Source organism: Malaclemys terrapin, chromosome 10 (assembly GCF_027887155.1).
Source record: "Malaclemys terrapin pileata isolate rMalTer1 chromosome 10, rMalTer1.hap1, whole genome shotgun sequence".
Taxonomy (NCBI): domain Eukaryota; kingdom Metazoa; phylum Chordata; order Testudines; family Emydidae; genus Malaclemys; species Malaclemys terrapin.
Genome location: NC_071514.1, coordinates 87,709,651 through 87,724,963, shown reverse-complemented (window position 1 = coordinate 87,724,963; position 15,313 = coordinate 87,709,651). Strand labels below are relative to the sequence as shown.

The 15,313-nt window shown below is 39.5% G+C and overlaps 1 protein-coding gene across 2 annotated transcripts in view; it reads right to left on the bottom strand.

Moving 5' to 3' along the window:
* Positions 1-7,359: 7,359 nt before the first annotated feature.
* The window catches only part of UBE2I (ubiquitin conjugating enzyme E2 I), a 32,407-nt gene continuing 24,453 nt past the window's right edge, over positions 7,360-15,313 (bottom strand). For both annotated transcript variants that reach the window (XM_054042288.1, XM_054042287.1), the window contains exons 5-7: positions 14,962-15,071; positions 14,709-14,788; positions 7,360-8,018 (exon numbers count right to left, since the gene is read on the bottom strand). In XM_054042288.1, the coding sequence (XP_053898263.1) occupies positions 7,955-8,018; positions 14,709-14,788; positions 14,962-15,071 (254 nt within the window). In that variant the 3' untranslated portion in view covers positions 7,360-7,954. The remainder of the gene's footprint in view (positions 8,019-14,708; positions 14,789-14,961; positions 15,072-15,313) is intronic.

The following is a 15,313-nucleotide window of genomic DNA, read 5'->3' as shown; positions in this document are numbered from 1 at the left end:
TCTTCAAAGTGTTTCCACAAAGCCTCTCTGATTCAAACTGCCCCCCTTTGTGCCCCACTTATAGCCCTGATATCTGGCTGTTCAAAAGCCATAGCCAGGCATTCTGCACCTCAGGAGCACAGCCCTGAGCAAATTTTTCACCCTTCTCTTCACAAATATTGTGCAATGTACAACATGCAGCTATGACCATGGGAATATTATCCTCTCTAGGATGCCTTTAATCTGCTAAACGCACATTTCATGGTCATCCTGCACCTACTCAGCCTATTGTTGAACAGCTCCTTATTGCTATTCAGGTTTCCCGTGTAAGGCTTCATGAGCTATGGCATTAAGGATATGCCAGGTCGCCCAGGATCACAATGGGGATTTCAACAACTTTCTATTCAGGCCGGTGTTCCTGAAGATGCATGCGTCAGGCACCTTTCCGGACCACACCGTGTTGATGTCAGTGAAATGCCCATGGTGATCCACAAGCGCCTGCAACACCATGGAGCAGTACCCCTTCCTAGTGATGTGCTCAGTCGCAAGATGGTCTGGTGCCAAAATTGAAATTTGCATGCCATCTATAGCCCCTCCACAGTTAGGGAAACCCATTTCTGCAAAGCCATCCACTATTTCACACACATTGCCAAGAGTCACAGTCCTTCATAGCAGGATGCGATTAATGGCCCGGCACACTTGTGTTAACAGTCCCAACAGTTGACTTCCCGACTCCAAACTTATTTGCGACCGCCTGGTAGGAGGCTGGAGTCACCAGCTTCTACACTGTGATCACCATGCGCTTCTCCACCGAGAAGGCAGCTCTCATTTGGGTGCTCTAGCCCCGCAGGTAAGGATGAGCTCAACACACAATTTCAGGAAGGTGGCTTTCCTCATCCAAAAGTGCTGCAGCCACTGCTCATCATCCCAGACCTGCATAACAATCCAATCCCACCACTCAGTGCTAGTTTCCTGAGCTCAAAAGCGACGGTCCACCACGTGCAGCTGTTCCATGAATGCCAAAAGTCATTTAATGTTGCTCTTATCCATGTCAGACAGCACATCAGACAACTATGAATCTGAGTTAAGAACTTCATTATTAACTACACTGCCATTCGCAATGTGCTACTGAGAGCTAGCAGAGCATTGAAGAGCAGTGCGGGAGCCATTCTTTCAGGCAGAAATGGCGGGCTGAGCAGAAAACAAGGGATGTTGAAAAATGCCACGAACTGAAGACAGAAGAACGTGGAATGCTAGGATGCAAAGCAGTGCATCATGGGACATTGAGCCTGGACCCACGATGCGCTGTGATCTACTCCACTTTCCCACAAGACCTAGTGGCAGAAGGTGGAGAGCTGAACTGTGGGATAGCTTCCCATAGCGCATTGCTCTGTGTCGATGCTGCTGCCCCAAGTGTAGACGTTCTCTTCTGACAGAGACAGCATGAACATGCAATAATGATTTTCTTTTAGCACTTTTTGATAGCCAACAAAACTTTACACTGACAGTTTTTTTGGCAAGACATGGCCTAAGGTGTTGGTAACTAAGCTGTATGATATTGGCAGTGAATCTACCTTCTTGATGGAAGTTTTGAAATAATATGCTTCTTTGAAATCATAAGTTTGCCTGCTCCTGCCATAAAGGAGAAAATGTTACCCAGAATGAAGAGGTGGAAAAAGCCACCTTTTGCAGGAGAGACCAATGTTACTAATACAGTATTCAGAGTAGCAGTCGTGTTGGTCTGTATCTGCAAAAAGAACAGGAGTACTTGTGGCACCTTAGAGACTAACAAATTTATTTGGAGCATAAGTTTTCATAGGCTACAGCCCACTTCATCGGATGCATAGAATGGAACATATAGTGAGGAGATATACACACACACACACACCCCCCATGAAAAGGTGGGAGTTGCCCAACCAACTCTAAGAGGCCAATTAATTAAGATGAACTGTTGTCAGCAGGAGAAAAAAAAACTTTTGTAGTGATAATCAAGATAGCCCATTTAAGACAGTTTGACGAGAAGCTGTGAGGATACTTAACTGGGGGGGAAATAGATTCAATGTGTGTAATGGCTCAGCCATTCCCAGTCTCTATTTAAGCCTAAATTGATAGCCGTCAGGAACAGTATTCCCGATAATGTCACTGCTAACCTGGTGGCTGAACTTTGCGACTTTTCCTCACACACAACTATTTCACATTTGGGGACAATATATACCTTCAAGTCAGTGGCACTGCTATGGGTACCCGTATGGCCCCACAGTATGCCAACATTTTTACGGCTGACTTAGAATAATGCTTCCTTAGCTCTCATCCCCTAATGCCCCTACTCTACTTGCGCTACATTGATGACATCTTCATCATCTGGACCCATGGAAAAGAAGCCCTTGAGGAATTCCACCATGATTTCAACAATTTCCATCCCACCATCAACCTCAGCCTAGACCAATCCACACAAACGGTCCATTTCCTTGACACTACTGTGCTAATAAGTGATAGTCACATAACCACCACCCTATACCGGAAACCTACTGACCGCTGTACTTACCTACATGCCTTCAGCTTCCATCCAGGACACACCACACGATCTATTGACTACAGCCAACCTCTAAGATACAACCGCATTTGCTCCAGTCCCTCAGACAGAGAAACACCTACAAGATCTCTATCAAGCATTCTTAAAACTACAATACCCACCTGCTGAAGTGAAAAAACAGATTGACAGAGCCAGAAGAGTATCCAGAAGTCACCTACTACAGGACAGGCCCAACAAAGAAAATAACAGAACGCCACTAGCCGTTACCTTCAGCCCCCAACTAAAACCTCTCCAGCGCATCATCAAAGATCTACAACCTATCCTGAAAGATGATCCCTCACTCTAACAGATCTTGGGAGACAGACCTGTCCTCGCTTACAGACAGCCCCCCAACCTGAAGCAAATACTCACCATTAACCACACACCACAGAACAAAAACACTAACCCAGGAACCTATCCTTGCAACAAACCCCGATGCCAACTCTGTCCACATATCAATTCAAGTGACACCATCATAGGACCTAATCACATCAGCCACGCCATCAGGGGCTCATTCACCTGCACATCTACCAATGTGATATATGCCATCATGTACCAGCAATGCCCCTCTGCCATGTACATTGGTCAAACCAGACAGTCTACGCAAAAGAATTAATGGACACAAATCTGACATCAGGAATCCTAACATTCAAAAACCAGTAGGAGAACACTTCAACCTCTCTGGCCATTCAGTAACAGATCTAAAGGTGGCAATTTTGCAACAGAAAAGCTTCAAAAACAGACTCCTATGAGAAACTGCTGAACTTGAATTGATATGCAAACTAGGTACTATCAATTTAGGCTTAAATAGAGACTGGGAATGGCTGAGCCATTACACACATTGAATCTATTTCCCCCATGTTACGTATCCTCACAGCTTTTTGTCAAATTGTCTTAAATGGGCTATCTTGATTATCACTACAAAAGTTTTCCCTCCTGCTGACAACAGTCCATTAATTAATTAGCCTCTTAGAGTTGGTTGGGCAACTCCCACCTTTTCATGTTCTCTGTATGTATGTATGTGTGTATATCTCCTCACTATATGTTTCATTCTATGCATCTGATGAAGTGGGCTGTAGCCCACGAAAGCTTATGCTCAAATAAATTTGTTAGTCTCTAAGGTGCCACAAGTACTCCTTTTCTTTTTTACTAATACAGTAGTAGCAGCATTTCACTAGGAAGGAGTACAGAAGTTTAAGCCGGGACCCAGAAGAGGGCTCCAGGGCACTGTTCTGAGGGAGATTACAGCTTTCACAGAACAGTTAAAACTTAGGCCTTCACCACATAGTTAGAGAGCCAAACTTCCAAAGTGGTGGAATAAACCCTTTGTCAGAGTTAAATTCCAGCTTGCTGAATTGCAATTCATCCTACATAATCATATCAGTTTCCATTGAATGACACTTAATTTTCCTTTCTAAATTGCTGCATAATGAGTGTGAGACAGTTGTTGCCTAAGTTCAGGCATAGCTGAAACAATATCTGTATGTAAGTGTTTTGATGTTGTATCATACACATATACTGGATAAACTAAAATTCTGGGTTTATACCTACATAATAGAACTCCATTCAGTTTTATGAAAGGATTGCTGTCATCTCACAAGAAAGGATCATTTATTACAGTTGGAGACAAATTATACAGGTAAGGGATATTGAAATCCTTATACAGAGCTAAAAACAAGCATTATTAATTTGAATTAAGATAAGCAGTCAGACTAGTTCTTGCATCTAGAACTTCTGCTTCATGTCCGACAACCCACTAGTTTTATTTTAAAAACGACAGCAAGGCAAACCTATCATTTTGATCCAATAACTTGTACAGGTAGAAAAGAGAATATATGTAACTTGCTCCTGTAGAAAGCTTACTACAATTCGCTATTCTTCTGTGCAGCAGTTACAGGAAACCTAATTTGTGGAGACATACAAATACTATGTTTGCAAACATTAGAAATAATTAGAGTTGCATTTAACAGGCCCTTGCATGGCACATAATAAAGCTATACAAAGACCATTTCTGCTAAAATACTTAGTATTTTAAGATTTATCTACCATCAGGACAGTTGAGATATATTTACTTACCATAAAACTGTCTATTTAATATCTGTGAAATTTCAGATTTGCTGAACTTGTCAGGATTCTTTTTGCACCAACTGCTTGTAATGGCTGAGGCAGAAGGTATGAAAATTGACACTCTCCCAATTGGAAGGGAGTCTTAATGCATCTCCTGGGTAAGATGGCTGTATATCACTCCTTTTCACCATATATCTACCCAACAGAGGACAAGAAGGATACAAGAGTAAGGTACTGCATGTACAGGAGAAAATTCAACAGGATGTTATAGAACACCATTAGTCAATGGCATCCCCTCAGTCACCTATTTTCCCCAACAATTCCTTTCTACAGACTTCTCATAGGAAGAATGGTTTTTCATTTAAATTTAAACACTATATCAAATTCAGTGATCTTGTATGTATGTATTACAAGAGTCACATTTATTAATGTCAAGTATCAAGGTACAATAATTCTACCATTGCCCTTAAACTGCTACCATTGCACACAAAAATTAGCATATTGACATCTAAAAGATGCATCCATTTTCATATGGATGCTTAATCACTACTCAACAAAATGCTAGATTTAGAGTAGTAATTGCAAAAAAGGCTTTCTGGGGAGCACCCTATAGGTATAAAATCCAGCTGAATTGTGTATCTGATTTCCTTTGTATTATAAACCCCTAAACCACCTGAGGAACATGTTAACTATAGAATCATCCTGCTAAACAAGGCACTCTTGCCTCAGACATGATCACATAGTTTCTCATAAATTCAATACAAGATTTCAAGTATCAATTAATTCAACCAAAATTTAAAATTCAAAGTTAAATATTTTCCTAACATACATGTATTTTATTTCCTTAGTAAAGCAGCAGGTGATGTGGAGGTTATTGTACACCTGGAGCATAAGTTTTTGGAAACACAAGAAACAGGTTAGTCATAGCTTTTTAAAATGTATTTATTTATTGAACTCCCAAGCTGTGTTTACATATAACAATTACCAGGAAAGGAAAAGAATGTAGGTATTCCATTTTATATCCTAGGGAAAGGAACACTGTCAGGAAAACTCCTAATCTGTCTTATTAGTGACAAGATTTAAACCACTAGTTCACTTAATAGTATGTTGGTTATTTTTTGCATTTCTTTCAGCAACGACAGTGAAATTAGACTTTTTTTTTTTGCTTTATGCTTCTCATGCAGCAGCAGAATGCTATTTTAGGAGTTTCCAGCACTAAGACGCGATAAAAACAAGCAAGGTTCCCTCCACCATGTTTTGCCATGAAAAACATTTCCATTCATTTTAGATTTTGTAGAGTAAAAAAAAACAACCTCTGAAGGTCCCGCAGTAAAATTAGAGAACATATGACTAATGATCTCTGATATATTATCATCTCATCCCCTAGCAGGGATTTTCCTCTAAATCAGCTCCCCCTCTCTTTTTGTGGTAATCTATCACTGGGTGAAATCCTGACCCACTGAAATCAATGGCAAAACTGCCATTTACTTTAATGGGGTCAGGATTTCACACTGGTTTTGAAAAACTAGATTAGGGACTTCATTTTGTTGGAGGGAGTTTTTTGCTATCTGGAGGGAAGTTTCTTTCTAACTTGACATTTTCTCTTTTGTCCATTGGTTCAAAGGCTGCTTTCCCAATTCGCTATCTTTAAAACATATGGCAAGATTTAAAAAATCTGACATAGTAGCAGAGTGTTGGATCAAATGAGAGAGAAAGTGAGGCAGTTAGCCTCAGAGATTCGAGGGAACATTTCCACACTTGGATGGCAACCACCATAATCAGATACAGCACTCAGCCTTACTTACTATACTTCTGTAAAAATGTAATAAAAATGGAATCACAGGACAATTGATTATTGCTACAACAGAGAACTTAGATTTCAAAGCAAGTCTAACCATAGCACTAATTTTATACCACAGACAGGTTGACGCTTTCAGCATTTCATCACCAGTGATATGGTTTTTTGTTTTTGTTTTTTTAATCTAGAGAAATGCTGTTACATTTCAGAGTTGGGGGGGAGGGGAAGGGGGAGAAGGGTCATGCATATTTGAATTCCTCCCTTCATATGGGTTAACTGTGGCCTTTTGCATTTTACAGACAAGAACTTTGCCCTTTCCCTAAACATTACATACACTGGCTTTCATAAGGCACTAATTTTTTTTTAAAGCAAAATAACTTTAAATATTTAAATATTGCCGATCACATGCACTCCTTCTTAGATAAATTTTTTTACATTGTTTACAGTTCACCCTTCTTTGGGGTGTGGATGTCAGGTATCCTAGTATATGCCTGGGCTTCAAAAAGTTTTGATTTGTGAACCAGTCACTCTAAACTGGTTACCCTAAAATATCAGATCCCAAAGATGAAGATAATCAATTATGCTTCTTGGCACTGGCCTATTGATAAATCTGTAGTCTAGTCACAATATTGTCCAATCAGCATAACTATAAACATCAGCTTTGGTAATGGCCAATGTGCTAGTCAGAGTTGACTTTCCTTAAAAGATCTGAGAAATTGATTTAGTTTAACCAAGTCTGAGTGACTATCATTCAGGAGTAAAGCGTTAGAGAAGGGTTACTTCTACAATGGAGGGTCCCAGGGGGAAGGCTAACAATGAAACAGGCGTACATTAGAAGCCTTTATAAAAAGGAAGGGTCATTGAATTTTGCTTTCTGAGACTATATTTAACTGGAAGGCTTTTCTCCTTTTAATCATTTCAATGAAGATAATGAAACAAAAACCTTTATATAAACAGTTTATTTACTCTAAACAGCAACACAGACAAAACGCCATATAAACACAAAAGGAAGTGATGCAGAATCAAGATGCTGGCTGACTTTGGATCTCTGAGGCTCTTAAGCAATAACAACCTAGTTTCTGAAAGATAGAAAAACAAATTAAGGGGAGGGAAGGGGGTGGAGGGTATGATTTTTTCATACAGCCAGCTAGAGTCTAAATATAGTTCTAAACATTTTAAAGCATGCCTGCATCAGATAGCAAAGTAACTAGAGATACTAGTGAATTTATAGAAGTATAAAAGTTTATAATTTTACAGCAGTTGAAATACTGACATCAATATTAAAATAAAAGCAAGTTTTACATAACAATCAAAAATACAAAAGACTGAAGGAAGAGACCCTGTATGAAAAAACTGGGGGGCAATTCAGCGAATTCAGAACTGTATACAAGTGGCGAATATGGAAAATGGCACACATACGACCCCCTCCCCTAAGTGAATATTAATTGTACATAGCAACATTAGATTTTGCAAAAATTTTGTAAACAAGTTCTTGCCAAACCAATCCCTTCCTTTTTAAGATGCTGTATGACAGGTGCTTATGATGGCGCAAACTTCTTGGCTTGTGCTCGAACCCTCTTTTCATATTCCACTCTGTTTTGGCTGGATATAAAAAAAATAAAGGTCATTAGACGTTTCAGATGTCAATTATGTCAAACTGCACAATCAATACTATTTAAGTAGTTCTCATCCATATGAGACCCTCAAATTATTCCTTAAGGCAAGAGAGATTAGGCAGAGATGAAGCATCTTACGTACTCATGACAGTAGGAAAACCCATGACTGAATTGACCGACGGGTAAACAGAAAAAAAAAAATAAATCTTGGCTATACCAACAGCTCACTGTCTAAACACTGCTCATTTAATTAATGAGAGGGTCATTTGCACTGTAGGACCCATTTGTTTGGAAAGAAGTGACTAGTCAAAACAAGTTGGTAGCCCGGGTAAGACAGAGCTCACTAACATCTGTCCAGTAGGGTTTGCTGCAGGAAATAGGAAGAAGATTGTATCTTAGAAGTAAAAGCATTTTGGGGAAGGAGACAAGACATTTACAGAGTTACTCTGTTAGATTCGCCACAGAGTAGATGTCTGTGAAAATACCATGACACTCCTATTATTTCATTAAGTGCTCTTCATATACTAAAGTATTTAGACAGAAGGTGGGTGAGGTAGTATGTTACTTCATCTCAAAAAAGATATACTGTCACTAGAAAAGGTTCAGAAAAGGGCAACTAAAATGATTAGGGGTTTGGAACAGGTCCCATATGAGGAGAGATTAAAGAGGCTAGGCCTCTTCAGCATGGAAAAGAGATGACTAAGGGGGGGATATGATAGAGGTATATAAAATCATGAGTGATGTGGAGAAAGTGGATAAGGAAAAGTTATTTACTTATTCCCATAATCCAAGAACTAGGGGTCACCAAATGAAATTAACAGGCAGCAAGTTTAAAACAAATACAAGGAAGTTCTTCTTCACACAGCACACAGTCAACTTGTGGAACTCCTTACCTGAGGAGGTTGTGAAGGCTAGGACTATAACAGCGTTTAAAAGAGAACTCGATAAATTCATGGTGGTTAAGTTCATTAATGGCTATTAGCCAGGATGGGTAAGGAATGGTGTCCCTAGCCTCTGTTTGTCAGAGGATGGAGATGGATGGCAGGAGAGAGATCACTTAATCACTGCCTGTTAGGCTCACTCCCTCTGGGGCACCTGGCATTGGCCACAGTCGGTAGATAGGATACTGGGCTAGATAGACCTTTGGTCTGACCCGTTATGGCCATTCTTATGTTATGTTCTTATGCTCTTGCTCCATGCTAAAAAAGCCACATTGACACTATCTTTAAATTCTCTGAATGTACTGTTTACAACCATTGCCTCCAATTCCTCTCTGCCTGCTGGATCCTGGAACCATTCCAACCCTGCTTCTGTGGTCTCCACTATATTCATGCTGTTCTCAAAGTATCTAATGAGGTTTTCTTAACTAAATCCCAGGACCAATACTCCATCCTCATCCTTTCTTGGTCATTATAGTACCACTCCCATCCTCCCAATCACTCAGGTTCATAATCTGAATGTCATTTTTTGGCTCTGCCCTCTCTGAGCCTTCATAGCCAGACTGTTTCCAAAATATGGCACTTTTTCCTTCATATAGTCTCCAAAACCTGTTCTTTTCTTTCCAGAAAAGCTTCCATTTACACTTATCTCATCTCTGGTCTTTACTTCTGAGACTTTGACCCCACAAAGACCATTCAAGACTCTGCTGCCAAAATAATTTTCCTTTAAGGTCTTGTCTCTTCCCCCGCAGCCCCTTTTGAATCCTTCTTAGAACTCCACTTTTCACCAATTCATAGCTTCTAAGGCCAGAAGGAACCATTGTGATCATCTAGACTGACCTCCTGTATACTACAGGCCACAGAACTTCCCCAAATCTTTTAGAAAAAAACAAAACATCCAATCTTGATTTTAAAATGGTCACTAATGGAGACTCCACCAAGACACTTGATAAATTGTTCCAGTGGTTAATTACTCTCATTGTTAAAAATGTACACCTTATTCCCAGTCTGAATTTGTCTAGCTTCAATTCCAGCTATTGGATCATGTTGCATTATTCTCTGCTAGATTGAAGAGATTGTTATTAAATACTTGTTGAACCTTGTAGGTATAGACTAATCAAGTCACCCCTTAACCTCCTCTGTTAAGCTAAATAGATTGAACTCCTTGAGTCTACCGGTAAGGCATGTTTTCTAATCCTTTAATCATTTTTGTGGCTCTTCTCTGAACAATTTATCAACATCCTTCCTGAATTGTAGGACCTCAGAACTGGACACTTTGCTCTAGCAGTTGCACCAGTGCCAAATACAGAGGTAAGAACCTCTCTGTTCCTACTCGAGATTACTTTGTTTATGCATCCCAGGATCGTATTAAGCTCTTTTGGCCACATTGAGAGCTCATGTGCAGCTGATGAACTACCATGACCCCGAAATCTTTTTCAGAGTCACTGCTTCTCAGGATAGAGTTCCCCATTCTATAAGTATGGCCTACATTCTTTGCTCCCAGATACATATGATTATATTTATCCATATTAGAACACATACTATTTGCTTGTGCCCAATCTACCAAACAATCCAGATTGCTCTGAATCAGTGACCTGTCCTCTTAATTATCTACCATTCCCGCAATTATTGTGTTATCTGCGAACTATCAGTGATGATTTTATTTTTTCTCCCAGGTCACTGATAAAGATGTTAACTAGTGCAGGACTTAGAACTGATTCCTCCGGTACTCCACTTTAAACACAGCCCGCTCAATGATGATTCCCCATTTATAGTTACATTTTGGGACCTAACAGTTAGACAGTATTTAATCCATTTAATGTGCACCGTGTTAACTTTATATTGTTCTAATTTTGTAATCAAAATGTTGTGCAGTATCAAATCAAACACCTTACAGAAGTTTAAGTATATTATGACATCACTATTACCTTTACCAACCAAACTGGTAATCTCATAAAAAAATATATATATCAAGTTAGTTTTAACGGTTACTCTCAAGAGAGAGATCTTGGAGTCACTGTGGATAGTTCTCTGAAAAACATCCACTCAATTGCAGCAGCAGTCAAAAAAAGCGACCAGAATGCTGGGAATAATTAGGAAAGGGATAGATAACAGGACAGAAAATATCATGTTTCCTCTGTATAAATCCATGGTACACCCACATCTTGAATACTGTGTGTGGATGTGATCGCCCCATCTCAAAAAATGTATTGGAATTGGAATAGGTTCAGAAAAGGGCAACAAAAACTATTAGGGGTATGGAACAGCTGCTGTATGAGGAGAGATTAATAAGACTGGGACTTTACAGTTTGGAAAAGAGACAGCTAAGGGGAGATCTGATTGAGTTCTATAAGATCATGACTGGTGTAGAGAAAGTAAATAAGGAAGTGTTATTTACTCCTCATAACACAAGAATTAGGGGTCCGCAAATGAAACTCCACCAGTCAATGTGCAATGGCAGTCAAAAAAAGCTAACAGAATGTTGGGAATCATTAGGAAAGGGATAGATAAGACTGAAAATATCATTGCCTCTATATAAATCCATGGTACGCCCACATCTTGAATACTGCACGCAGATGTGGTCACCCCATCTCAAAAAAGATATTGGAATTGGAAAAGGCAACAAAAATAATTAGGGGTATGGATCAGCTTCTTGGAAAAGAGACGACTGGGGGCGGGGGGAGATATGATAGAGGTCTATAAATTATGACTGATGTGGAGAAAGTAAATAAGGAAGTGTTATTTACTCCTTCTCATAACACAAGAACTAGGGGTCACCAAATGAAATTAATAGGCAGCAGGTTTAAAACAAACATAAGGAAGTATTCTTCACACAACGCACAGTCAACCTGTGGAACTTCTTGCCAGAGGATGTTGAGAAGGCCAAGACTATAACAAGGTTCAAAAAAGAACTAGATAAATTAATGGAGGATAGGTCCACCAATGGCTATTAGCCAGGATGGGCAGGGATGATGTTCTTAGCCTCTGTATACCAGAAGCTGGGAATGGGCAACAGTAGATGGGTCACTTGATGATTACCTGTTCTGTTCATTCCCTATGGGGCACCTGACATTGGCCACTGTCGGAAGACAGGATACTTGGTTAGATGGACCTTTGGTCTGACCCAGTATAGCCGTTCTTACGTTGATCTATTTGCCATACTCAGGTTTATTTGCATTAATTACATTACCCTCCTTTAGTTCTTTATTGAACGAGTTCCTGTATCAGCTGCTCCATCACCTTGCCCATGATTGATTTCAGCCTGACAGCTCTATAGTTTCCCAAGTCAGCCCATTTACCCTTTTTAAAAATAGGCACATTAATTTTCTTAAATTTTTCTTGAACTTCCCCAAGACTTATTGAAAATTAACATTAACAGTCCAGCAAACACCTCAGCCTTTTAAAACTATCTGATGCATGTTATCTGAACCTGCTGATTTAAAAATGTCAAACTTTCTTCTGCTTATAAACATCCCACAGAGATACTAGTGGAAAGGAAAGAGTTATCACCTTATGATGAGACTGCATCATGTTTTCCCACACCCCAAATACAGAACAGAAATATTTATTGAACACTTCTGTCTTTTCTGTATTATTGTGGTTAATTCTTCCATTTTCATCTAGTAATGGACCAATACCAAAACACACAAAAACAAAAACCCACTTATTGTCCCTACCACTGCTGGCCAAAGATTTCTCCTTGCGTCTACTGACTTTCCCTATAAATGTTCTGCAATTCCCACTTCTGATTTACAGTCACTATTATCAACTTCCCCTTTATTCCACTGTTATATATATATATATTTTTTCAGTTGCCTTCAATTCCCCTCTAAACCAGGTTGGTTTTTTTAACCAGCACAGTCTTCCTCCTCGATTGTGGCTTTTTGGGCATCTAGGAAGGGGTTCTTAAACGATACCCAATTATCATTCACTTTTTTTGATTAAATTCTTCCTTGCAGCTGCTTTGGTTCATAATTGCTTTCAGCTTTGTAAAATAGGCCCTATTAAATCTTTAAGTAGATATATTACTGTTCTGGACTTTATTCTGCTTGCACATTATAAATGTGATCAAGCCACGAGCATTTGTACCAAACCTACCATTAACTTTTAATTCTGTGATCAGTTCTTTATCTGTTAGGACAAGGTCTAACATACAACTCCTCTACATTGGCTGCAACACTTTTTGAGTTAGGAAACTCAACTATAATGTTTAGAAATTCCAAGGTTCTTTTTGTACTGGCAGCGTGAGACCTCCAGCATGCATCTCTCAAACTAAAGTCCTCCATGATCTCTCAGTTTTTCCCCCTACACATTATAGATAGATACATAAGGAGGCAGTTATTCTGTTCCCTAGTGCGATTTAGTGGTCTGTAGCAGGCATCAACTGGTACCCCATGTTGTGCTTTTTCTGTTAGAACATTGATCCATAAGCATTCAAGATAACTTTTTTTGAGAGTCCGTGACTAACAGATTATGCCAGTTTTTGGCATAGAGTGCACTCCCCTTCCCCTTTTGCCTATTTGATCCTTCCTAAATAGGTTATACCATTGATTTTAACATAATTATGTGAATCGTCCCACCAGATTTCTGTAATACCACTCGTCAAATTTACGTTAATAAATGAGCAATTCCAGTTCCTCTTGTTTGTTACCCAGGCTCTTAGCATTAGTGTATAGGCAACTAAAGAATTTCTTCCCCTCATGTCTTTTGGTTCCTTGATTCATTTTGTTCTCAACATCTCAATTTTCTGCCACTTAAGTGCTCAAGTCTTCCCTCTTTCCACCGTCTCCTTTTGCTATTAGTTTAACCCCCTCCTGACTATTCTTGCTAGCCTTTCCCCAAGGAGATTGGTCCCTCTTCTACTGAGGTGGAGGCCATCCAAGCTATACAGCCTCCTCTTCCCATAGAAGGTGGAACAATGCAAAGACAGCCCTCCATCTTGCACCACTTACCTAGCCAGCAATTCACTTTCAGAAACTTCTGCCCTCTGTCTTTCTTTGCTTATGGGACAGGAAGGATCTCAGAGAAGATTGCTTGGACAATCAGAGATGTTCTTTCTTATCTTTAAGATTTCACAGCTTAGCCCTACACTACTTAGACTGATAATCTCATCGCATCCAATGCCATTTCATTCTGCCAAAGTTCCCAGCCTTCACCACCCATAAACCCACTTCTCACTAAGATACTCTTTCCTATGCTGCCCCATATACACTGCACAAACTCCCCCAAATAGCTGTAAACCCACTACTTTAAGACCAAAATGGCTACAGAACCTCCCAGTTCATTACAATTAGGAACGTAATGAGGAATGATTGTGCATGTAGCTACTGTACAGGATTTGTTAACTCATCCTTCCTCTCCCTTGCCTCTACATAGTAATTTCACCCTACTGTTAAGTCTCGTTAACCTAGGATTGTAAACTCTTTAGAGGCAAAGACTCTCTTTACATATCCGTACAGCACAATGGGACTTTGATTCCTCATTAGAGCCTCTATATGCTACTGTATTAACTTGCCTTATCACTGGACCTTCAACCTTAACTTTAAAGTTAGTTGGTTGTTTTATTGAGGTTACAGCATAAAACTAAACATCTCTACATAAAGCAGACCCAGAAATTATTTTCTAGAAGCTGGTTTACCTATCTTACCATCAATCACTCAAATGGAGACCCAAAGTTTACAAACAGCTATAAGCCAGTCAATGTGTTTAAAAAAACCCAGAAAAACCCAACAACTAACCAGTAAATTGTGTAAGCCTCTGCTTGAGCTGGGTCTTGAATATTTGGTTCATTTAGAAGTTCTTGTATTCCTAACAAGATCTGTATAAGAAAACGTGGAAAAAATAATTTATGTAAATATTACTATGAAACATACAATTCAGAACTTCTATAAATAAAATGTAGAATTGTGCACAAGACATTCCAGAATCACACAAAAGGTAAGCTGACAAAGCAAGCAAAGGTGTAGAGTTTTAACAGAAGAATGTTATGACCTGTTTAATTGTGATTGCTGGCCTCCAATCCTTATCCTCCTCTAAGATGGAGAGGCACACTGTGCCTGAAGGATACACATTTGGGTGGAATAATGGTGGTTCAAATTTACCTAAGGAAGAAAAGATTTCTTTATGTGCAAATCTAAGATTTTGGACCAAGTTTCATTAAATCAGAACATTTAAAAAGTCGACTTCTAGTAAAGCTGGCCATTTCCCCTAAACCACAAGGCAACCAATCTCCCATTGTCACAATCCCATTCAGAAAATCCATTAAGTTTTTCTGTAGTGCAGTTACCATTAGTTCTCCCTCCTTTGTTGGGTCTACTTGTATCTCCACGTCAGATCTCAGTCA